The 26,452-nt window shown below is 45.8% G+C and overlaps 1 protein-coding gene across 1 annotated transcript in view; it reads left to right on the forward strand.

The window, feature by feature from the left end:
• LOC113409455 (E3 ubiquitin-protein ligase KCMF1) overlaps positions 1-15,876 on the forward strand; it is a 72,066-nt gene extending 56,190 nt beyond the window's left edge. The window contains exons 4-7 of the mRNA XM_026663380.1: positions 2,975-3,076; positions 6,011-6,185; positions 7,743-8,025; positions 15,250-15,876. Of these exons, the coding sequence (XP_026519165.1) occupies positions 2,975-3,076; positions 6,011-6,185; positions 7,743-8,025; positions 15,250-15,511 (822 nt within the window). The 3' untranslated portion in view covers positions 15,512-15,876. The remainder of the gene's footprint in view (positions 1-2,974; positions 3,077-6,010; positions 6,186-7,742; positions 8,026-15,249) is intronic.
• The last annotated feature ends 10,576 nt before the right edge of the window (positions 15,877-26,452 follow it).

A 26,452-nucleotide genomic window follows, 5' to 3' on the forward strand; every position in this document is an offset into this window, starting at 1 on the left:
TACTCAATGAGGTGGGGGAAGACAATAACAGAAAATGTGGAAATGGCAGAGGTGCTTAATGACTTCTTTGTTTCGGTTTTCACCAAGAAGGTTGGCGCTGATTGGACATCTAACATAGTGAATGCCAGTGAAAATGAGGTAGGATCAGAGGCTAAAATAGGGAAAGAACAAGTTAAAAATTACTTGAACAAGTTAGATGTCTTCAAGTCACCAGTGCCAGATGAAATGCATCCTAGAATACTCAAGGAGCTGACTGAGGAGATATCTGAGCCATATCTTTGAAAAGTCATGGAAGACTGGAGAGATTCCAGAAGACTGGAAAAGGGCAAATATAGTGCCCATCTATAAAAAGAGAAATAAGGACAACCCAGGGAATTACAGACCAGTCAGCTTAACTTCTGTACCCGGAAAGATAATGGAGTAAATAATTAAGCAATCAATTTGCAAACATCTAGAAGATAATGAGGTGATAAGTAACAGTCAGCATGGATTTGTCAAGAATAAATTGTGTCAAATCAACCTGATAGCTCTCTTTGACAGGGTAACAAGCCTTGTGGATGGGGGGGAAGCGGTAGACGTGGTATATCTTGACTTTAGTAAGGCTTTTGATACTGTCTCACATGACCTTCTCATAAACAAACTAGGGAAATGCAACCTAAATGGAGCTACTATAAGGTGGGTGCAAAACTGGTTGGAAAAACGTTCCCAGAGAGTAGTTATCAGTGGTTCACAGTCATGTTGGAAGGGCATAACAAGTGGGGTCCCGTAGGGATCAGTTCTGGGTCCGGTTCTGTTCAATATCTTCATCAATGATTTCGGGGTTGCAAGTGCTTTGGAGGATAGGATTAAAGTCAAAATATCTGGACAAACGGGAGAAATGGTCTGAAGTAAATAGGATGAAATTCAATAAGGACAAATGCAAAGTACTCCTCCACTTAGGAAGGAAGAATCAGTTGCACACGTACAAAATGGGAAATGACTGGCTAAGAAGGAGTACTGTGGAAAGGGATCTCGGGGTCATAGTGGATCACAAGTTAAGTATGAGTCAACAGTGTAACATGTTACCAAACGTGTGCCTCTGGCTTTCAAGAGCAAACGTACATTCTGGGATGTATTAGCAGGAGTGTTGTAAGCAAGACATGAGAAAAAAATAGTTGGGGATTGGTCCTGCTTTGAGCAGGGGGTTGGACTAGATGACCTCCTGAGGCCCCTTCCAACCCTGATATTCTATGATTCTAAGTAATTCTTCCGCTCTACTCCACACTGATTAGGTCTCAACTGGAGTATTGTGTCCAGTTCTGGGCGCCACATTTCAGGAAAGAGGTGGACAAATTGGAGAAAGTCCAGAGAAGAGCAACAAAAATTATTAAAGTTCTAGAAAACATGATCTATGAGGGAAGATTGAAAAAATTGGGTTTGTTTAGTCTGGAGAAGAGAAGACTGAGAGGGGACATAACAGTTTTCAAATACATAAAAGGTTGTTACAAGGAGGAGGGAGAAAAATTATTATTCTTAACTTCTGAGGATAGGACAAGAAGCAATGGGCTTAAATTGCAGCAAGGGAGGTTTAGGTTGGACATTAAGAAAAACTTCCTAATTGTCAGGGTGGTTAAGCACTGGAATAAATTGCCTAGGGAGGTTGTGGATCTCCATCATTGGAGATTTTTAAGAGCAGGTTAGACAAACACCTGTCAGGGATGGTTTAGTTATTACTTAGTCCTGCCATGAGTGCAGGGGACTGGACTAGATGACCTCTCGAGGTCCCTTCCAGTCCTATGATTCATATTGAGAGCTATAAACCATGTGTCTTTCTCCAGGGATGGGATTATTGAAGTGTGACCATGCAAAATCTCATCTTGCAAATAAAGTGGTTGAGATTGTGGAGATCAAGGATAGGTCTCTAACTTCCCATCTTCTTGAGGACTAGGACGTATGTAGAGTAAAAACCTTTCCCTTGGGGTTGAAGATGTACGTGCTCCATTGCGCATTGCTGGAAGAGTTCCAGGGGATTCCTGCTCTTTAGCTATCCTGTTATCCTGCCCTCCACCCCACCTTCATTACTTCACTGCAACGGTGGAAAAAAATTTGGGACGGGGGAAGTCTAGAGTAGATAGTTTGAAGATAGTAGATAAATGTTGTTATGGGAGGCAGCCTGTTCAGATGCTATCCAACAGTGATATGTTACAAATATTCCCTTTTGGAGTAGTTTTATTCTCACTCTTCCTATGGAATGAATGGGAGAGAGTGCCTCTGGCTTTCAAGAGCAAAGAATGAACAAGGTGATGTCGCCATGTTTGGTGCATGTGAGCTGTTAGCAACATGTGTAAACAAACCCTCTCTATCTGCATAGAAATTAGCATATGAAAACAAATTGTAAAACCAGAGAGTTACAAATCTGATTTGAAAATAAATTTCGCATTGGGTTTCTAGGGTGTTACTAAAAACATAACTTAGGGCTAGTCTACGCTGGCAACGCTAAAGTGCTGCCGCAGCAGCGCTTTAACATGGCTTGTTAGTCGCGGCAGAGCTCTGGGAGAGAACTCTCCCAGCGCTCTAAAAAACCCACCTCCACGAGGGACGTAGCTCCCAGCGCTGGGGCACTGTTTACACTGGCGCTTTACAGCACTGAAACTTGCTGCGCTCAGGGGGGTGTTTTTTCACACCCCTGAGTGAGAAAGTTGCAGCGCTGTAAAGTGCCAGTGTAGACAAGCCCTAAGAGGGGAACACAATGTTGTTGGGTTTTTTATTTATTTATTTAATTTATTTTTAAACTAGTTAAGCTAATAGTGCTTCTTGAACACTCTTTTTTTTTTTTTTAAACTACTTTTTACCTGTGGCTACATATATGCAGCATTAGAATTTGTTTATTAAAGCATAATAGTTTCTTATTGTTAAGAGATCAGCCAAGAATGATGAATGCATGTTGCTGTTTTGTGAAGTTGTTAAACTCGTTTTTCTGACTTTGTCATTTCAGATTTGTCCAATATGTGCAGCGTTACCTGGAGGGGATCCTAATCATGTCACAGATGACTTTGCAGCACATCTTACACTGGAACACAGAGCTCCTAGAGATTTAATATCCTTTCTCAAGTCAAGTAAAAAGGCGGGATTGTATTGCATATAATATTAACTACTTGTTTTGATTTTACAAGCAAGTTGTGGCATTTTAATTCCACTAGCCTCTCAGAACTGCCACTTAGTTTAGTTGTTGGAAAACCAGGATATGAAAGAGCTACAGTAGAATTAAATGTACTACCAATAAAAAAACGAAGTTGCTAGTGTTTTTGAAAACCAACAAATAGATGTAAATAAAATTGCCTGCTGACAGTATCTGTCTAAAGCAGCGGTTTTCAACCTTTTTTCATTTGCGGAGCCCTAAAAAATTTCAAATGGAGGTGCAGACCCCTTTGGAAATCTTAGATATAGTTTGCAGACCCCATGTTGAAAACCACTGGTCCAAAGCAGTAATATAAATGCACCAGTACATTGCAAATAATTACACACCAAACATGATGAATCAGTTTATACCATAAACAATTTTTTGAGGGGTTGAGAGGTGGCTGTGGGTTGATTTTGATGAGCGACTTTTAAAAATTTTACTTCAGCTATATATTGCCATTTTTAATGGGATACTTTCATGCTTTTTGATGGCATTTTTATGATAATTAGAGAAGTTAACAGGAGATTCCTTGTAACTTTGGGCTGATTTTTCATTAGCTTGTGTATAGATTGTAGGGATTTATCCTGTTTTTCTGCTGACTGAAGAGCTGAAACAGCTCTCATAGAACCATAGAATATCAGGGTTGGAAGGGACCTCAGGAGGTCATCTAGTCCAACCCCCTGCTCAAAGCAGGACCAATCCCCAGACAGATTTTTACCCCAGTTCCCTAAATGGCCCCCTCAAGGATTGAACTCACAACCCTGGGTTTAGCAGGCCAATGCTCAAACCACTGAGCTATCCCTCCCCGCCCTCTCAATACGTACTGCTCTGTAGAAACATATTTCCATTTATTTTCTTTTGCGTCAATTAATGTGATAACTTTGTTCTAATTTAATTTTTTTGCTGGGCAACTTCCTACAGCATATTGAGAGTTCATTATAATTACTCTATACAGTGAAATACACATAGAATAGTTGCTGATAATAGGATTAAAGCATTTATAATTATCATAAAATGTTTCTATATCTCTAAAAGAAATTTTAATAATCATGTTTTAATTGAAAGAGTGAATTTACGTCACTTATCCATTTTTTCAGGTTAGGTATTCTTTCAAAAAACCATCAAAAGTTTCTCATTCTGGAGGAGAGTAGATAGTGTTTGAGGTAATAGTTGCAATTCTATTGTGATTTTATTTGATTGCCTATAGTGTTAGCATTTAAATGGTCCCAATTACACATTGAAGTTAACTTCTTATTGTGGTGAATGAGGTGTTGAATTAGAATGTACACCTTTGGTATTCTTCTTGCCCTCCCCTCAGGTGTCTCCCCCCCAAGCTGTTCTAAAGAGTATTTGAGGCTGCCTCACATATTGATGAAACTGTTCGCTAATTTTCAATTAAAGAGTATTTATTACCAGCAGTGAAGAAAAGCCAGAAAAATCAGAGCTTGCTTTTAAGATAGTAAGTTAAGGTTGCAGTGCTAACCTTCACAAAATGAATATTTTGGTTTCTAAACTAGGCATAGTCCATATCTGATCTGGAAGGTGTTAGACATTAAGAAAATTAAAGATGGAAGCTCACACTGCCTTATGATGCACTTACAAACACAACAGCTTGGGGAGCATTGTGCAGGCGTACTGGAGCCATTGGGTTCCCTTTCCTTATTGCTCAGTAACTAAGGGCTTGGGGGAGAGGGTCATTGAGGAGAAACATCTATTTCTTCAAGCAGTCAGCAGTGGAAAAGAGGGAGGAGAGCTATCAAAGTCAAGGAGCTATTAAAACACTGCTGTGTGATGTCCTGATATTACTTTGCTGCACTTGTATCGAAGCATGAGCTCTTAACACCTGTGGACTCTGGGAGAGTTAAGATCCAGATCTGAGCTTTAGAGTATTATCAGTTTACATCTAAGACTAATTCCCAAAATATTGTGCCTTTTGTCACCAAAAGGCAAGCGTGTGAAATCCATGGCTCCTGTTTGCACTCGGAATCCCTTAGTGGACACCTGCATCATTTGGAAGATCTTTAGTATAGGGCTGTGATTAAAATAGACTAGGAAGTCTTTGTATGTACTGGTGTTGTAGCTGTGTTGGTCCCAGGATATTAGAGAGACAAGGTGGGTGAGGTAATATCTTTTATTGGACTAACTTCTGTTGGTGAGGGAGACAAACTTTCAAGCTTACACTGAGTGTCTACACTAGAAACTTAAGTCGTCCTAATATAGGTAATTACTGCCGTGGTTCATGTCCACACTACCCTCCTTCTGTTAGTGGTGTGCATCCTCACCAGGAGCACTTCCACCTACTTAAGAGGGGTAATGTGGGGGGCTCAGTGCATGGGCTCTCCACTCCAAACGCAGCTCTGTGCCAGGAGCCCGATTGCCTCCACCCCACAGGCTCTTGGCTCACCACTCCCTGCCGCAGCCAGGAAGTTTCTTGGATCAATGTTCGGTACTTAGTATTCAGAACTTGGGGATTGTAACTACCCACGCATCTGTTGAGTTTGAATACAGCCAAACAAGCAACAGAGGTTCTTAAATTATCTAGAAAACACCTTTATGATATAGCAAACAAGAAGTCTCAGGGAGGATTCTCTGCAGACAAGGAGGAACCGAGAGTGAATATGAGAATAATAGTGACGCTTGGTGCAAATAACTCTAGAAGTCTTGAGTTCCATGTACTATGGCACTACAGGCTCTGGTTGCATAATTAAGATTGAGTTGTTTTATACTTGGCAAAGAAGTTGAATACCTGTATGAAGAATAGTGTGTCATCCCCAAGCCCATTCTGCTGGTAAAGCTCTCGCATTTAACACTCTATCAAACAATTTGGTATTTTCTTAACTGTTTGGTTACGATGAGTCCAGCGGTGTTCGGCATGTGCGTAGAATGTTTCACCCAGGCCGGGGTTTGGGAGGCCCTCGCGCACGTAGATCAAACATGCACTTTACTAGCAGTTCCACTGGTGGGCTTTCATCTTCGCAGAGTTCATATTCTCCAAGCAATAGGGAAGCTATGGATCCTATAGCTGGTAAGAGTCATAATTCCTTATTTTCCCTTTAGAGTTTCTCTCCACATGAAGTGACAAAATCCAAGAGAATGGTTGCTCTGCTTGTCCATATTTAGTGTGTGTGTGCACGCACGCGCACACTAGGACCTTCTCTCCCTTCCCCCAAATGAGAAGATTTTATTGATAGCAATGTGCCTTCTTCCAAGGTAAAGTTGAAAGTTAAAAACAGATTGTCATATGAGGTGATGCTTCCAAATCTATGAGTCTTAAAAAGTAGTTTACTAAAAGTTCAGTAACAAGCCCCTGGTTGAGTTGTATAGAAGGATTGAACCCAGGATCTCTGAATCTAAAAACTCTGGTCCTTTAAATTCCAAAGGTCTCTGGTCTAGTCCCCTCAGACAGCCTACCTGCATGCATTGTTATATATTTTAAAAGTGAACAGTGTTTTCAAAATCCATTATCTACCTCAATTCTTCTAATTTGTATTTGTCATGTGTATAGAATTACTCATGGGGAAGATTAGGTACTGTATCTGAATCCTTACTCCACACAAAAATGCTATACTTCAGCGTTAATCAAGATTAAATGAGCTACATTTTGATATTATTGATAAACATTACGAAACGTCGTCTGTTTGCATTCAGACTGAATGGCAGACTAACGCTTCCCACAAGCTTTTTGAATGCACATAGGTTCTGTCATAACATATGGGCAGTATTTTTTTTACACTGTTTATTTTTGAAAATACCTTTTTGTACAGACAAAACTCACCAGAGTTCCCACTCGGATCCCCCTAAAACTGAACAATTCCATATTAGCCCTGTCCAAAGCCAGACATGTCTTTATCTAGGCAGGTCTTTACTACCCTTGTAGCAGTAGGCATCTTTATTAGGCCAGTATGAGGGAAGTCATACTAACACCTGCCAGGCAAATGTAAGTATATTATTTATCTGAATTCAGGGAAAACGAGTTTACTGTCTATCTTGTGACCCCAACAGAACTTACACAATGTACGGTATGGTAGAAATCTATGTTCTGAATTGAATATTCCCCAAAACTAACTGACAGAAGTGTCAGAAGTGTCATTTTTCTTTTCTACGGTACAGCTTCCCTCGTGTATAGCATGGAGATAGTGTGCGAGTGGGAGAGGGGGAGTGAGGGGGAGAGCACCTATGAACTTAAGCCAAAATTGAAATGGTTGCTGAGGCAACAGCCATTTTGCCTAGAAGATAACATTTTAGGGAACTGGCAACTGAAGATACCACCTTGTAGTCAGTCCATAATCTCTAGGAAATGCCCTTTCTTTTTATTGTTCAAACGATTTCAGACTGAGAATTTCTTCATCTTAGTAAAGAAATGAATAGTCTAAATGATGCTTTGAGCTTGGGGAATGGAATGTGTCTTAAGTGTTTTGTAAAGCACTGTGCGCCCATATGGCAATCTGTGAGATAAGTAATGAAAAAGTATTTGAGAAAGAAATAAGAGATGGGGATATTGATGCACAGGAAATACTTGTGCTCTCATTTGTTAGTATTAATTTAAGCAAATTTCACAGTAGTACTTTTCTCCTCTTTGCAGAGCTTTTATCTCAGTTATCAGGCGTGAGGCGTTCTGCAGGAGGACAGCTCAATTCCTCTGGCCCTTCCGCTTCTCAGTTACAGCAGTTGCAGATGCAACTGCAGTTAGAACGACAACACGCACAGGCAGCACGACAACAACTGGAGACAGCACGCAATGCAACCAGACGCACCAATACAAGCAGTGTCACCACCACTATTACACAATCTACAGCAACAACCAACACATCTAACACAGAAAATAGTCAGCAGGCTATCCAGAACTCCCAGTTTCTTCTTACAAGGTAACTCATTCTAAAAACGTAATCCGATTACTTTTATTACATGCACTATCCCTATTCTTGACCCTGATTTGACAAGGTGCTTAAGCATGTAGCTAACTTTAAGCCCATAAATTGTCGCGTTAAGTTCAGTGGGACTACTCATATGCTTAAAGTTAAACAGATGCTTAAGTGCCATGCCTAGTTGGCGTACTTAATTGCAGCTTAATATCCCATATCCCCTCAATCTCCAATGCCCAAAATAATTTGTTTAGCCAATAGGTGATCATGCAAAATGCATACGGTAGTGTTCAGCAGTTCTGCAGGTGCCACGGAGTTCTGAATTGTAGACACTCGAAATCTTGGCAAAATGATTTTGCACTTTGACTTAGTGCTAGTAATGGATGATCATCAGTAGGGCACTAGTTATATTTATTCTATTAAACATGCAAGTGCTTGGTCTGAAAACAGTGTTTTTCATATAGCCTGTAAAACTGCACTGCATTATACACTATCTGTTCCACCCAAAAAGTTAGAATGAGGTTAAATATAATTTATATATATACACACTATAAGAGTAATTAATTTAGTTCAGTTTGTTTGTAATTGATATCAGCTGTTTTCCATGGTAGTTAATCACTTAGTACAAAATGAAAACACTGGTTGCAGAAACGCAAGCCATAATGAATGGCTTTTAACTGCTGTTGCTGCATCCATGTTGTCAGGAGTAAAGATGAGACTCAAATGAAAAGCCAACCTAGGAACTAAAGTCAAACAGATGTTGTTTGCAATCAGCTTCCAGCTTTTGCAGACTGCCATGGAGAGAGCCCTCCTGGAAGCTACTGTCCCAAGAAGTTGCCAGCAAGAGTATCCAGTTAGCTTCCGTGCTGGGTGTAGGGGAGAGGCATTCTCTCACATAACCTTGTTGCTTTTTCCCCACACAATTGTGGGGTAGTTAAAGGTTTGTGTAGTCATAAGGTTTACAACCATTTTTACCACTTACAAATTCATTTTCTGCTGACTTTGTAGAGGAATTGATTCTTACAGTTGTCCTAGACGCCGCAGTGCTCGAAGTATAGCTGTGGAATTTTTGACTGGATCCCCACAGTATAAATGCAAACAGAAAATTTTTGTTTCATCTCATTTTAAACACCAATGTTTGTCCACTTGCTGTATCCATGTTAACACTGTTCACTGCTTCTCGAGTTCTCTAGCATCAGTTTGAGAGGCATAAAGGGAAGTTACTTCTAGATAATTTCCTGTTGATTGTGCTTGTTTACATTACTCCTTCCAGGAAAATAAGAGCATTTCCAATTATATCAGCCTATTTGTTTGAACTCTAATGTAGAGAAAGAGAACCTGGAAGTTAACATTAAATGGTATTTAACAGGAAATGAATGTTTCATCCTAAACTGGAGGTTGAATAGAGTTTCTTCTTCGAATGCTTGCTCATGTCAATTCCATTCTAGATGTGTGCGTGCCCACATGCGCGGCCGTTGGAGATTTTTGCCGTAGCGGTATCCGTAGGGTCAGCTGTGATGCCCTCTTGAGTGCTGCGTCCATGCATCAGTATATTAGGCACCTACGCCCTCTCAGTTCCTTCTGACCACCCGTGGTGGTTAATTAGAACACCTCTTTCCCTTGCCTCGCGAGGGCTTGCAGTTCTTCTACTTCAGTCTTCGAGCCGTAAGGGTTTTAAGCCCTGCTCTGACTGTAACAGATCTATGCCTGTTAGTGACCTCCATAGCAGCTGCCTCAAATGCTTGGGGGAATGACCTGTGAAGAAGTGTCGCATCTGTAAGAACTTTTGTCCCAGAACTCGGAAAGAGCGAGACATCCGTTTGAGGGCCCTTCTCATGGAGGCTGCTCTCTGCCTGGTGTCCGAGCCTTCCCAGCCAGACTCTGCCCCGAGCACCTCAGCCTCAGTGTGCAGCGCACCCCCGGCACCAGGCTCTGCCTGTCACTGCTCCCTGGTACCGCCTAAGAAGAGGTTGAAGAAGAGTGACTCCCCTGCACCAAGAAAGAAGGGAAAAGGACCCAGTTCGTGCCAACAGCCCACACTGGAGCCACATAGGACCTCTCCACCCTCCCCCCCCTCCCCCCCCCGATGGGGCCTCCTAGCCCCCTGAAGGATCGTCCACTGACTCCAGGGAGCAGTAAGGGACCCAGTGCCAAAGCCTTCCCAGGCTCTGCCGGCGTGCAGAGAGCAGAGGCCTCTACCAGCACTGCCGGCATCGTGTGTGCCGCAGGTCATGGCAAAGGCTCCTGGTGAGGGCACGCCAGTCGTAAAGACCCCTCCCAGAGGGTGGGTGAATGATGCCGGTCTCTGGAGATGAGACAGTGATCCCCGTCTCCACTCCTAAGGTCTCTGTCTTCTGCGGGACATCCTACATCACCAGCACCACACTCACGGTCTCCGCCCTCTCCATGCAGGTTGTCTAGAGGAAGGCACCGATCATGCTCTTGCTGGCTGTCTCTTCGGCACAGATCCCCGCTGTGGGAGCGGTCTCTGTCGTGGTACTGATCCCTCCGGCCCTGGAACTGATCCTACTACTCGAGGCGCTGGTCTCCCATGGCGACTGTTAACCATGAGACACAAGTTCGACAGCCCCTCCGTGGTCACCGGAAGGTGTTTCCTCTGGTTCGGAAAGGAATTCAGCCCTTCACCGTGACAGCACCAACGCGAATGGGCACCTGAGGCTGCAAGGCCAGTGGCTGGTGCAGTGGCCCTACTGGAGCCTGTGATGCTGATGCCTCAGTCAGTCCATTCCTCGGCCGCCGCCTCAGAACAGCAACCAGCGGCACTGAGCTTGGTAAGTGTGGCACACTTGGAGGCCGGGGTAGAGGAGCATGTGCCCACCCCGAAAACCCTCTTCCCACGTGGAGGATGATCCATCGGGGCCTCCCCCGGTGACTCAGTTGTCATCTTCATCCCCAAATAAGGTGGTGGCTGGCCCCTCCCGCACGAGCCCGCCAGACGATTTCAAAGAACATCAGGCCCTGCTTCATAAGGTGGCTACGAATTTGGGATTGGAAGTGGAGGAGATGGCCCAGCAGGCAGACACCTTTCAGTTCCAGCTCTCTTGGGGAGGTACAACTTCTATTTATGGGACTCCCTCCGTAAGTTCAAGGACTCACTGCCCCAGGAATTGGCCCAGGAATTTGGGGCCCAGGTGGAGAAGGATACGACGGTTGCACGGTGCTCCTTCCAGAGGGCGTGGGACGTGGCTGATTTGGTAGCTAGGGTGGTCGCGTCGGCGGTGGTCATGAGGCGTAGTTCCTCAACTGTATTCGTCCCTACCGTTCGGCCTGGTTGCGAGTCACCTCGGACCGTTGAGTGCTAGAGATTGTATCTAAGGGCTACACCCTGCAATTCTCGCCCCTCCTTCCCCCCCCCCCCCACACACACACAGAGTCCCTCTTCAGGGACCCTTCTGACAATCAGCTCCTTATTCAGGAGGTCGAGAACCTCATGCAGCTGGGGGCAGTGAAGGAGGTACCCTGGGACATGAGGGGAAAAGGGTTCCACTCCCGTTATTTCCTAATCCTGAAAGTGAAAGGGGGTCTAAGACCCATTCTGGACCTGAAGCGCCTCAACAAGTCTCTCAAAAAGTTGAAGTTCCACATGGTCTCCCTGGCCTCCATCATCCCCTCCCTGGATCCGGGAGACTGGTACGCCACCCTCGATCTGAGGAATGCTTATTTCCATATCTCCATCTTCCAAGGTAGCAGACGATTCCTCCGTTTTGTGGTAGGCGGGCGCCATTTCCAGTCATGGCGTTGTCCTTTGGTCTCTCGTCTGCCCCAAGGGTGTTTACAAAAGGTATGGCACCAGTGGTCGCTTACCTCAGGCGTGGAGAACTTCAGGTCTATCCATATCTCGACGATTGGCGCATCAAAGGCAGATCTTGGGATCAGGTGCAAAGAAGCCTTGATCTTGTTTATTCCACCTGTCGCGACCTGGGCCTGTTGATAAACAAAAAGAAATCGACCTTCAGGCCGGTGCAACGAATAGAACCAATGAACTCATTGGAATGGTTCTCAACTCCACACGAGCCAGAGTCTTCTTTCCGGTGGCGTGTTTCCAGGCCATATCAGACCTGATCTCCCATGTGAAAAACTGCCTGCTCACCACTGCTCACACCTGCCTGCGGTTGTTAGGCCACATGGCCGCATATACGTACGTGGACCAGCATGCCCGGCTCTATCTCCAGCCACTGCAGGCGTGGTTGGCGTTGGTCTACATGCCCAACAGACACAATCTAGACTGGGTGATCAGGGTACCGGCTCACATCCAATCATCTCTAGATTGGTGGCTGAGCCCCAAATCGGTGTTGGAGGGAGTTCCCTTCGCAGCCCCGTCCACATCGCTGACCCTGGTTTCTGATGCGTCGGACCTGGGCTGGGGAGTCCACCTGGGCGAACTCAGCATGTAAGGCCGCTGGTCGTGGGATGATCTGTCCCTCCACATAAACGTCAGGGAGCTCAAAGCGCTTCGCCTGGTCTGCCAGGCTTTCCTGCCCCACATGAAGGGCAAGGTGATGCAGGTCCCGACAGACAATACCACAGCGATGTATTACATCAACAGGCAGGGCCAGGGCCAGGTCATCAGCCCTTTGCCATGATGCTCTCTGCCTTTGGGACTTCTGTGAGCGACATACTGTCCATCTGGTGGCTGCACATCTGCCTGGGGCCAAGAACATGGTAGCAGATCACCTCAGTAGGACCTTCTCATCTTGCCACGAGTGGTCGCTCCACCCGGAGTGGTCCGTGTGATCTTCCGGAGGTGGGGGACTCCCCAGGTGGACCTGTTCATGCCTTTCTGCTCCCGAGGTTGGGGGCTGGGGGGTCCTGATGTACGCCTTCCCACCGGTGCTGCTAATTCACAAGGTCCTTATGAAGATCAAATAGGACAAGGCGAAGGTGATCCTGATAGCTCCTGCGTTGCCTCAGCAGCACTAGTTCGGCACGCTGATGGACCTTTTGCTAGCCACCCCGCTGCAGCTGCCTCTCTGGCCACATCTGCTGTCCCAGAACCACGGCCATCTTCTGCATCCGAACCTGATGGCGCTGCACTTGACAGGGTGGCTTCTGCATGGCTAAATGTGGAAGAACTGGAATACTTGGTCCAGGTCCAACAGGTCCTGTGGGTAGCAGAAAGCCATCCACCAGAGCGACCTACCTGGCCAAGTGGAAGAGGTTCACGGGCTGGACGTTGGACTGGGGTATCCAGGCTGAGCAGGACTCGCTGCAGGCTATCCTGGATTATCTTCTGCACTTCAAGCTCCAGGGGTTGTTCCTATCATCGATCAAAGTCCACTTGGCCGCTATTTTGGCCTTCCACCCTCCGCTCCAGCGCAGGTCGGTCTTCGCTCACGACATGACAGTCCATTTGTTGAAAGGTCTGGAGCATCTCTACCCGCATGTCAGGGATCCCATCCCACCCTGGGACCTGAATCATCTGCTGTTGCAGCTCATGGGTCCTCCCTTTGAGCCTCTAGCTTCCTGCTCCCTTCTCCTCCTCTTCTGAAAAGTTTCTTTCCTGGTCACAATAATGTCCGCCCGTAGGGTCTCTGAGATCAGGGCGCTTACTTCAGAGCCATCCTATATGGTGTTCTAAAAGGACAAAGTCCAGCAGTGGCCTCATCCAGTGTTCCTGCCCAAGGTAGTTTCACAGTTTCATACTGGCCAAGACACATACTTACCTGTCTTCTTTCCAAAGCCTCATAAATCGGAAGAGGAGCGCAAATCGCACGCCCTGGACGTCAGGAGAGCGCTTGCCTTCTACATCGACAGGACCAAGACGTTTCGTAAGTCAACGCAGTTGTTCATTGCAGTGGCAGACAGGATGAAAGGTCACCCAGTGTCTGCGCAGAAGTTTTCGTCCTGGATCACAGCCTGCATCTGTTACTGCTATGACCTGGCAAAGGTGCCTCCATCAGCGACTGTGACTGCCGACTTGACTAGGGTGCAGGCTTCGTTGGCAGCCTTCCTGGCCCAGGTGCCGATTCAGGATATCTGCAGGGCTGCTACCTAGTCGTCTCTCCACATGTTTACGTCTCATTATGCACTCACCCAGCAAGCCTGAGACAATGCTCGCTTTGTGAACTCTGAGCCTGCGAGCAGGGATACTGCTTGTGAGTCTCCTAGAATGGAATCGACATGAGCAAGCACTCAAAGAAAAAACGGTTACCTACCTTTCGTAACTGTTGTTCTTCGAGATGTGTTGCTCCATTACCCGCCCTCCTGCCCCTCTGTTGACGTTGTCGGTAAGAAGGAACTGAGAGGGCATAGGGTCGGCGGCGCTGGATATACCGCAGCATGAGTGCGGCACTTCGACAACGACGCACGTGGGCGCGTGTGCACCTAGAATGGAATGGATATGAGCAACACATCTCGAGGAACAACAGTTATGAAAGTAGGTAACCGGGTTGTTTTCATGTACATTAGATATTTTATTATATTTTAGGTGAGAATAGAAGAAAAATGCAGTAAACAAAGATGTCATTAATAAATACTACTGCTTTAGAAAACATTAAACTCCGGGGTGGTTCTGTAAAAAAGGCCCATCATCTTTGTGTGATTCCAGCTCTCTTGGGATGCTCAAGGCATTGTAATATACAGGCCTTCTGGATTTTCAAGTTCCTGTTACTTTTTTCATCTTTTGGCTTCCAAATTGATACATTCTCCTCTGCAGCATTTTCTCAGCTTCTGTCTGCTGGAAAACTATGGCAGAAACTTGAAGTTTATATCAAATAATTTATTGCTGTCATGCTGAGTTTTACCTGTTACCAAAAAATCTGACCTCTAGAGATCAAATGTATGTGACATAAATTAAAATATTTTAGAAATAATCAAAGGGCTGGTATGTACAGACTTTGCAGTTAGACTTTCAGAGAGTATGTAAAATAGAATTTTTTACATTTAGTAGTGCAAGTTGCCATGTTGTTTGCATTCAGAATTTAATTTCTCCACTTTATCAATCCAATCTGTGCAGACTGTTGTGACTTGAAACAGAAGGTTTTTGAAATGTCTATTTTGGTTGGATCAGGTATGTCAGTCATTGTCAGATCTGTCCGCCTCCAAAGCAGGATAGCAATACATATGCCGGTTCCCAAGGTATGGTCACAAACACCTTCCAGTGTGTGTCAGTCCAGCAGATGAGAGCATTCTTGCTGTGTAATAATGTCTTCAGCCCAGTGGTTTTTATCAACTGCCTGTCTTGTCTCTCCCTTCACTGTTGTGCAGGTTGAATGATCCTAAGATGTCAGAAGCAGAGCGTCAGTCAATGGAAAGCGAACGGGCAGACCGTAGCCTATTTGTTCAAGAGCTTCTACTGTCCACTTTGATGCGGGAAGAAAGTTCCTCCTCAGATGAGGATGAGAGGGGGGAAATTGCCGATTTTGGTGCTATGGGCTGTGTAGATATTATGCCTTTAGATGTTGCTTTAGAAAACCTAAATTTAAAAGAGAGTAATAAAGGAAACGAGCCTCCTCCACCTCCTCTTTGATGACATCCCACTTCGCAGACAATGTCCTCTGTGCTGTATTTGCCAATGAAAGTGGACAACTACTATCTTGGGTTTGTTTTGGTGATTGTAATTTCAGGTCTGTCACTCTTGTTACATTGTGTACATTCAAAAGGAAGAGAGAAAAGATATATATGATAATCATTTCCACTTAACTAATTTTTACTTCTAGCAGGTAAATGTAGGTTGCAGTGCAGAGGAGAATCCTCTGTGTTCTGTACCTTGACATGCAAAAGGCTCTCCTAATACTCCACGTTCAAACTGAAGAGGAAAAAATGAAAAATCTCTAATGAAGCTGCTGTGTGTATTTATGAATATTAATGAATAAAAACTGCTTGGATGGTTTACCTTAACTACTGCATGAGGTTTTTTGCAGCGTGCATGAGTTTTAGTGACCTTGTCATTTAAAAAAATTAAATACAAGGAGTGAAACTATAAAAACCCAAAGCTTTTCCCATTATTCAAAGGTTACATGACAAAAAGGTTGTGTTCACTAGCAGTTTGTAGCCATGAAGTAGCTTTTGAATAATATGTGACTGAATCACCTATTTCTATGTGTTTCAGCACATAAAGCAAGCTCTGCAGTGGGATAGATTGTTGTTTCCAGGGTTTGGCATTTTGCTATATGTGACTATTATGTTGTCATATTAGTCATCACGTCCATGTGGAGTTCAGCTTCTCTTTTATGCATCTGTAGGAGACACAACAGTAATGCCACTGCTGGAATCTACTGCAAAGGGCTTTTGTGTGCCCTCAAATCAAATCTTGTTCATCTTTGTTTAAAGATTTTCCTTTTTGTGGTTGTTAAAATTTTTCAACTGTTAAACATGTTTTATTCAGGTGTAGATGATTCATTTATTCACTGTCTTTAAAAAAAAAAAAAAAAAAAATTAACCTGGATTATGTTGTCTTAGTTTTAAAAGCCTTCACAGTCTCAATCATATTTTTGAGTTATTTATGTATTTGCTTCATAGTTTGCAGAGACTTGTCAGTATCAGGAGAGCTTGAGGATTTGACTTCCCAGACTTTGTCAATATATTACAACTGAATTCTTAATGCTAACTTTAGCACCTTTTATTTATTATTTCTCTTTGATTATTTTTTTCTGGCATAAAAAAAAAGTAAAGAGCCTTTTAATTGAATCATGCCACCTACATGCCTATACTATTAATCCTATATGTAAAAAAATGTACAGTGTTTTTTGTGCATAGACTTTCATAATAGCCCCAATGCAAAGACAGCAGGGGTTTGGTTTTTTTGGAATGTAAAGTTAGACTATAAAGACAAAAGTGCACACAGCTTCTGATAAATTTAAAATAGGCTTATACTATAATCATGTCTCTCTCCAGTTCTCTAACCTCGCCCGCTTTCTCTTTCTCTTCCATTCCTGCAGCATTACAAGCATTTTAGAATAAAATTACAGACTTGAACACCAGCTGGTGTTCTCAACAGAACTGTGACGTGTATACTAATCTAAAATAACAAAAAAACCACCCCACAGTTTGAAGTTTGTTTCATTCTCATTTTCTTAATCCTCAGATTCCAAGTATTTCCAGCCAGTACAGTACAACTTTGTTTTCGTTCAGTCTCTGCAACAGAAAATGTTTTAAGGGAAATTTTACACCAGTCCTCTGGTTCTATTAGGAGTTACCCCCGGGAGGGATTTTTTTATTGATTGTTGAGGATTTTCAGAACCAATTTTCAAGCTGTAGTCTTTTCAAACACATCTTCTGCACATTACAATAAGACACACCGTTCAATAAAGCATTTTCAAGACTGTTGTTCAGTTGATTTTCTTTGGTGTTGGTGCATTATCCTGACAGTTTGACTATGATTTCATAGAATCATAGAATATCAGGGTTGGACGGGACCTCAGGAGGTCATCTAGTCCAACCCCCTGCTCAAAGCAGGATCAACCCCAACTAAATCATCCCAGCCAGGGCTTTGTCAAGCCGGTCCTTAAAAACCTCTAAGGAAGGAGATTCCACCACCTCCCTAGGTAACCCATTTCAGTTCTTCACCACCCTCCTAATGAAATAGTGTTTCCTAATAGCCAACCTAGATCTCCCCCACTGCAACTTGAGACCATTGCTTCTTGTTCTGTCATCTGCCACCACTGAAAACAACCTAGCTCCATCCTCTTCGGACTGGACCAAAAAATAGCTGCAAACTGTCTACAAGGTCAGTTCAACTATCCAACACGGCTTATATAAGACAAAAAAAACCACTTTAAAACTGTGCAATTGTTTCCACAGTGCGTGTACAAGTGAAATTCTTAAGGATGTAATTTTGTTTCACTTACCAGAAAAGCCAGTGTATAAAACCAAATAGGCATTTCTTCATGAATACTGAACATTATTTAAAATCTGTATAAGGCTGGTTTGTTGAGGACACTTATGTTACATGATTTGCAAACTTAACTCCACTTCTCCTGCAAGGGCTGGTGCCACAAGTGTCTGTTTCATATGAAAGTCTGATACCTGCTTGTTTATATTTAACATTAAACTTTGTAGACGTTGTATATTTAAACTCTTCAATGTCCCAGCTATTTCAGATTTTTTAGCTATATGTAACATAAGCAAACACACTGTTTCCTAATGAAGCTTAAAAGAAATCCTGCCTAAAGAGTACTTGTAAGATGGATGAAGAGTATCCTATAAATACTAGTTAAAATATTTTTTTCCCTATAAATGGTGATTGTGCAGGAGTGGCAGCTTTTAGGGGGGGGGAAAGGTCAGTGTCCGGGTTTAAAACAGTTATAAAAGTTGTATTCATAAGAAAATGTTCTCATTAAAACTAAAAGCTTTCCAGAGTTTTGTATTCTGGGATATTTCAAAAATATGATTAAATCAGTGCTTTATGTTAAAGATGCCCCGGCGTGGAATGAAAACAGCCCTTGACGATATTCTGAGGGAAAGGGGCGTGGTCAGAGGAGAAGACAGACATCTCAGCAATCACACCTTAGGGAATCTCTTCAGGTAGTGGGAAGGGCTGGGTCACCTAAAGTTGAACATTCAATTTGTATATGAGGAGTCCCATGGAAGTCAGTGGGCAGCTTGTATGTGTGAAGTAAACTCCCACTTCCTGGCAAAAAACCCCTAATAGTTGGGTGGCTTGTGGGCATCTGGAAGAGGGGGAGTATAAAGGGGATTATCTTATGGCCAGAATGGTGAGCTGGCAGAATGACTGGCCGGCCCCCTGGCAGTAGCCTCGTCCTGTTTTCCCTGTTAAGGTCAAAGCAGAATATTAGTGCTGTGCGTATGGGGTGTGGAGGTCTGGCTCCATTGCCCTTTTGTGGAAGTGAACAGGCACAGGTCCTTGCATGCGTCCTCTCTTCTGGGAAGAGTCTCACTTTAAGGCCAGAATCCTCGGTGTGTGGAGTTAAAAGTGAGGCTGACTGAAGCATGTAAAACACTTGGTGATCAGTAAGATACACAAGTGATCACATCGGGGGGCGGGGGCAGTAGGGCTTACCTCTAGGCCTATTTTATATTATATACAGGAGACAAAGGGATATGCAAACTCTTGTTCACTGGGGACAGGGGACAAGTCCCACAGTGTGTTCTAGGTGGATGCTTTTCCCTTAATACAAATGTGACTCCAACTACGTTTGAAACTAACAACTAGATTCAATCAAGCTTTTTCATCTGTTTTTCTCAGAAATACACCATAATGAAAACATTTAAATTTAATCTCTTGGCCATCACTAAATTGACTTTCTGGTCCTATCACTTTTTTCACCAAGCCCTTGGGACGTTTCAGTTGTATTAACCTTTAAAACAGTGACATTTTACCAAGAGCTGAGGGCGAATCTCCTTGCATAAAATGATGAGTGTATTTCCTGGGGTTTATACAGCCATGGCTTTAGTATATTGAGGACAGCAGGGATGACCTTTTAGCCCCCTTCCTGAATTTAGCAGTGGTTTCTCTTTATGACATCTTGTCACCATTCCCTCAATTAATGTTGCAAATATTACAGCCTAAGAGCTAAAGCTGGCTGAAAGGATGGAGGTTTGTATCAACCTTCACACGGACCAAGCTCCAGGCTGCCACACAAGTGTGATCTTGCATAACTTCAGATCAGAGGGTGGCCGAGATTGGCCCGTATGGCTACTCTCAAGTTCTGTTTATCCTCCCGGCAGGGCTTTCATCACTTCCCTGCTCTAAGCGGCCCATTAAAACAAAAGATAGGCCATGAAACGGTAGACTAAGTTCCTACCCACAAATGACCAGCTCAGAAAAACACCAATAATCCTAACATAACCTAAAACGTTAACTCATTTCCCTGAGGACTTTTTCTGAAAGGAGGTTTTGCTCATAGCCATCCTACAGGAGTTTCTGACTTGGTTCCCAGCTATTGTAATGCATATTACTATACATCTGATCCACCCCCGGGAAGTTTCTTCACTACTTTTCTCTGGACCCTCATTGGCAAGTCAGAGCATTGCCTTTTGGTCTGGCCATGGTTCCTGTTGTTTTTGCCAAGGCAAGGTGTCTCAGGCCCTACAGAGGAAGGACCAGTTTATCTATACATATCTCAGCAACTGGGTAAATGGAGGAAACTGCTGACTTTGGATGAGGTTTGGTCCTTCTTGGAATCACATGGCTGGGTCGTAAACCAATCCAAAGTTCATTCTCCTGCTCTTGGGAACTCATCAACTCAGTGATTTCTGCATCAAGACCATAATTTCTATCTCAGTCCCACCCCTTTCTGAGTTGTGCCTGAGCAGTAACTTTTCTATCACAGTAAGGATTTCTAAGGGTTTATTGAGCAGGCCAAATACGTATGTGTCCTGTCACACTATGGTTGTAGCATGGGAGATACGGGTTGTAGACTCAGAAACAGTGAAGGGAGGAAGCCCGGAAAGAAGACAGGAGGGACTTGTAAATTTCAAAAGGACTTTAAATTTACAAGATACTGGAATAGTCACACATAGAATTACAGAGATTTGTTTAGTGGGACACTGCAACTATCTACTCCAGTACACACAGGTAGGACTGAAGGTTCTGCTAACCCCCAACAATATCCAAAACAACACTGAGAGAAGGATATAGCACCATCTATTGGTGGAGGTGCTCGCTACCTGAATCATTACAACTTTTCTCCCCTCTAATTAAATTAGCATTTAAAACAGTAACTTCTAGGAACCCAGGCAGTCTGCCACCCACTTAGGTTTGTGTGTGCATCTGCCTGCCCAAGTCTATAGTCAGTCTGAACCCCATGCTCGTAGTTGGATCCAGATTATCAGAGCACAGAAATCGTGTCCTTAAGGTCAAGCCTCTGTGTTGCAGACAGACTGTCTGATGAAGACAGCAGTGTGTTGAGGTCCCGAGAACACCCTGGCAATTCCTCCTCTACAACTGGTCTCCCATGATGAAACACAAGTCCCTGGTGAGGTACCTCCCAATCGTCTTCTGCTGCATCCCTCTGGAATAGCTGTTGAGCATCCTCAGTGGCTGCCCTCCCCTTTCTTTCCATGAGTCTGTCCACCAATTCTTGATGCACTGCAATGGGGCGAGCGCTTACCATTTGTAGCAACAAGGATACGTTGTTTAGTTTCATAATCACTGAATGAGATCCCGCCAAAAAGAAGTAAGTTTGGGATTTCCCCCCGGCTTTTTCTCATCGCAGAGCCACACCAGTTCTCCTTTCTGGATTTCCTTTCTTCTTCCTGTGATTGCCCAGGTGCGTTCCACTCTCGGGGTCCGTGTGCCCCATTGCACAGCCATCAAAAATGTCTTGCCTCAGCAGCACCCATCCAGGTGGCTCACGCACCCTCCCCTGTTGCATTACACTGCAGGTAAAAAGGACAAAGCTGCCCTTGTGCCCCCCCCCCCCTGTATTCCTTCTTACCACCCAGGCTGGCCATTGGCACTACTTTGGCAGTATGTCTCAGCCTTTGGGTAGATAGTTTTGTGTCTCATTGTAATTAGGAAGTTTCTAGTTTTAAAAAAAAAAAATCTGTTTTTCTGTTCCCCATTTGGGGAGCTTGTGCCAAGGTCTGCCCCAGTCTCTGGGCTTCAAGTCCTCTGCATCTGGCACAAAGCACAGGCCTGTCAGCAACCTGCATGACTCTTGTCTTAAGTGCCTGGGGGAGACACACTTAAAGGACTGGTGCCAAGGTTGTTAGGACTTTAAGCCTAGAACAAAGGACAGGGGAGATAGGCCGAAGTTCCTGCTCAGGGAAGTGGCACAGAGCCTACCCTAGGCAACAGCCCAGTCTGAGTCAATACTGCATGCTGCAGCTTCAGTCAGAAGCTCACCTCCGAGACTGTCTGAGTCCCAGCACTCGTCTCCTTCATCTGTGCCCAGGAAGTGGCATGAGGCTTCCAAAGGGGCACCAAGCCCAGGAAGATCACCACCCCCCAAGCTGGCTAAGCAGGGAGGAAAGGAGCCGGGTAGAGGGCGTTCCGGTTTGAAGCATGGCGCCTTCTCCAAATTTGTGGCACTAGCGGCAGTGTTGACTCCGGTGCTGCTACAGTCTCTGTCAAATCCAGAGCCAGAAACAGCATCCTCAACTGCAGCAGCACTGCGGCAACCGGAGATGATCTCAGTGCCAACTACACCAGAGGTGTTTGCTGTGGTGAGAGACCTTCTAAGCCTGTTGGTACCAGTGTCTCCAGCGATACAGGAAATAGCTCTTCCGGTGCCATCAGATTGCCCAGCACTGACTCTTTTGGTGCAGCCTCCTGTCCTGCACCACTCTTACAAGTCAGCCTACTCATCAGTACCCTTGGGGGCTAGCGGGAAGCTAGCAACAATAGCATTTCTTCAGACGTCAGGATCTCGGCACCAGTCTCTGGCACCAACAGGATCGGCCCCTCCGTGGTCGGTGGAAGGAGAGGCCTCTTCGGTTTCTGAGGTGGGATCATACATCTCCCAGCCTCAGAGCAAAACTCGTCCCACCCTAGACCCTACCACCCTGGGTACCCTCAGGCCTCTGCCTCAGGGCTTGCGGTGGGAATGGGGCCAGGAGGCCCTTGGGGCCTGGTCCTTTATCGGTGGCCTTTTTGGAACCCCTGTGGATTCCCCTAACTGCCAGGTCATCCCCACATCCTTCTTACTCAGTCTCCTCATCCAGATGAGGTGAAAGGTAGCACTGAGTCAAACCTGCTCCTGGGGTGGGTACTGGGCCCAGTCCCGAGCCACTGGCAATAATTCCCGAAGAGCCTGCGTAGCAGCCTGAGGAAGAGACATCCTGAGTTTTCATCCTCATCCTCTCCAGGTAAGGCAGTGTCTTCTGGGATAACATCATCCCCAGCTGACGGCTATAAGGCATAGCAGGAGCTACTAAAGAGTGTGGCTTTGGACCTGGGCATTCAGGTTTGAGGAGGTGAGGGAGCCCTCTCACCTCATTAATATTTTACCTACAGCAGATTCATCTAGACAGGCTCTGCCAATCAATGAGGCGATTTTGGAGCCTATAACATCCCTTTGGCAGACCCCATCATTGTGGCCTCCCACATCAAAGCTTGCAGAGTGCAAATATTATGCGCCCTCACAGGGGTTTGGCTACCTGTACTCCCATCCTCATCCAGAGTCACTAGTGCTTGCGGCGGCTAATGAGAGCTAGGGGGCCTCAAGCTACCACCCCGCGAATCCAAAGGTGAAAAGAAGCGGGATTTATTTGGTAGAAACCTTTAGTTGACTGGAAGGTTGCAACTTAGAATTGCCAACCAACAGGCCTTGTTGGGGTGCTGTGGTTTTAACTGGTGGGTTTCTATGGGGAAAGTTGAGGACCTGATGCCTGAGAATGCTAGGCAGAAGTTCTCACTAGTGTGATTGAGGGCAGGCTAGCGGTGAGGACTTCAGGTGCAGGCGGGGCTAGCCGCTGCAGATGCACATTTAGTCTCTCTGGGAAGGTGCTCTTGGCTAAAGTCTTCTGGTTTACCCCATGAAGTCCAGCAAACTACTCTGGATTTGCCCTTTGAAGGTGCTTCGCTGTTCGCAGAGGAAACAGATACCAAACTCAATGGCCTCAAGGACTCAGGGGCAAACTTTGAAGTCTTTGGGCTTGTATCCCAGTATAAGGCTACAGCTCCTCATCAGGACCTGTCCGGAAAGAAGAGCAGGGGGTTTTAGGAATCCGTCTGCTCCTCCTTCAACTTCTGCATCAGCTCCTGGCCCTTCTAGACACTCAGTGGCAGGCAGCGCTAAGCAGACATTTTGACGGCTCAGTCGAGGATGTCATGACGGTTTTCACGCTTCCAGATCCCGTTTCACCTATTTTTGCAAACTCTCTCCCCTACTTCCCCAGTGGGGAATTCCACTGGAATTACTTCAGACCAACGGGTCTTCAGCACTGTGGAAGCAGGCTACAGCCTCTGCTCCTACTTCCCACCCTCCCCATCCCTCTTCAGCGACCGTCTCATGAGAAGGTCCTCCGCGAGGAGGTTCAATCTCTCCTTCTGATGGGTGCCACTCAGGAGGTTCCACAAGGTCTCAGAGGGATGGGGGTTTTATTCCCAGTCCTGAAAGTGAAGGGTGGGGGCAGGTCTCAGCCCACTCTTGGGATTGCATCTTCTCAAGAAGCATTTAAAAAAGACAGTTTTGCATGGTCACCCTAGCTTCTATTATCCCCTCCCTTTATCCTGGTCTGCCAGTTTATAGGGGCAGTACTGGACTGGTCTCAAGCGAGAGCTTTCCTTCCAGACTTGAGGTTTCAGACAGTTTGTGCCATTATTACAGATCTCAAGTCTCACCCCATCACAAAACTGTTTGAGGCTGCTGGGGCATACGGTCTTGTGCACATAACATGGTCCAAATATGCCAAACTGTGCTTCAAAAGTCTTCAGAGTTGGCTAGCCGCAGTTTACTCACTGAGCCGTCATCTCAACTTGGTAATGAGGATGCCCTCTCAGGTCCTTGCCTCCCTCCAGACAGTGTGTGCAGGGGTGTCCCCGTTGACTGTCCTCAACTGACCCTCACGTTAGTGATGGATGCATCTGCTGTCAGCTGGGGGGGGCCAACTCGGTGCTCTTCAGACTCAGGGACGATGTTCTTCAGGAGACCTGTCTTTACGTATCAATGTCAGAGAACTGAAAGCTATCAGGCTAGCATGTCAGGTGTTTCTTCTGCAGGTGCAGGGGAAGAGTCTGTTCTCACAATACAGTGGCAATGTTTTACCTCAACAGGCAGGGAGGAGCCCAATCTTCCCTGCTCTGCCAAATGGCAACTCAACTTTGGGAGTTCTGCAGTGCCAGCTTGGTAGCCCTCAAGCATCTCGCCTCCTGGGGATGCAGAATGATCTTGCAGATCACCTCAGCAGGTAATTTATGAATCACCACAAGTGGTCTCTTTGCTCAGATGTGGCCAGACTCATCATCCAATGGTGGGGGTCTCCCCAAATTGACCTATTTGGCATAAGAACCAACAAAAAATGTCAGCAATTCTGTTCCCTGCAAGGTTGCAGCCCAGACTCCCTGACAGACGCAGTCTTGCTTCCCTGGTCGAACAGGCTCCTCTATGCTTTCCCAGCAATTCGACTTAGGCACAGAGTATTGCTGAAGATCAGGTGGAAACAGGATAGAGTCACACTCGTAGCCCAGCATGGGCCCGCCAACACTGGTTCTCCAGTCTCCTAGCTTGGTTAATGAAGCCTCCAATTTTGCTTCCATTGGACTCGGACCTAATTGCCCAAGACCATGGTCACCTGCATCACCTACAAGCTCTTCATTTAACTATACTTCATGGCTAGACAATAGAGAAGAGTCTTGTTTGAAAGAGGTGCAGAATGTCCTGCTAAATGGTAGCAAGTCATGTACTAGAGCTTCATACCTTGCTCAGTGAAGAGATTTTTCTATCTGGTTGTTCCATTCTAGGGTTTTGCCATCCTGTTCCTTGATCCAACACGTTCTAGAATAACTCTTCGACCTGAAATGCCAAGGGTTGACCAGGAGTCCAATCAAGATGCACGGAGTGGCTATTTCTGCGTTTCACCCTAAGGTGGATGATTGGTCTGTTTTGCTAAGGTTTCTCAAAGGCCTGAACAAATTGTATCCTCACGTGCATGATCCTTTTCCCTTGTGGGACCTGACCTCAGTGCTATCAAGCCCAGCCCACGCAGCTGTGACTGCCTTGTCATCCCGTAACCTGGGCTGGGCTAGGCCCTGGCTTGGATTAGGACAGAGATTCTGCCCCCCGTTCTGCCTCCCACGCCCTGGTTTAGGGCTTCCTCAGGCAGGTGCTGGGGAGCTGCCAAGCAGGCACTGCTCACTAGCTGACACACTGAGCCCCATTCCTGCCTCCCCACAGTCCTTTGCCCCCATCTCCCTCCAGCTTGCACCCGGCTGCTCTCTGCTTTTGTGCAGAGGGTGAAGGAGCACCGAGTGCTGGCCTGGCCCCCTCCCCCCAGCACTCCCACCCCTGCCAGCTGGGGGGGGGAATGAAGCCGCCCTGCCCCCCCCCCCCCCCCAAGCGTGTCTCCTCACTGGGAGAAGGGAGTGAAGGATCCTCCCCCCGCCCCCCCACGAAGAGGTGAATGTGCCCCAGCTCCCTATAGCTCCCTGCCCCATTATCTGGAACAGGGCAGGGCAGACTTTGCTCCCATCCCTGTCCAGCTTGACCTCCCCCCTCCCCCCTCCGTTTCCTAGGGGGAAAGGCAGCCTCAGCACCTCACCTCAGTACCTGTGGTGGGGAGCGACCATCCCTCCATGGGCCCTCCTGACTCCATTCCCAACTCTCTGGGGACAATCACTCCCCTGCCTGGGCCAAGGACGGGATGTTTCCCCTGCCCCACTTTATTTGTCTCCTAAGGTGAAGGCTAAAGACGAGGTCTCTCTCTGTTCCTTACAGCCCCAAAGGCACCTCTTTGTCTTACACGTCAGGCTCAGGGGGGCAGTGCCATGTTAATTTTCTGTCGCTGCATCAGGACAGCCGCCCCCCTGCCCAGTTTAGCTCAATGGCTTTGCTTACTGCTGAGG

The sequence above is a fragment of the Terrapene carolina genome, unplaced genomic scaffold (assembly GCF_002925995.2).
Source record: "Terrapene carolina triunguis isolate 2854851 unplaced genomic scaffold, T_m_triunguis-2.0 Scaffold33392, whole genome shotgun sequence".
In the NCBI taxonomy this organism is placed as follows: Eukaryota; Metazoa; Chordata; order Testudines; family Emydidae; genus Terrapene; species Terrapene triunguis.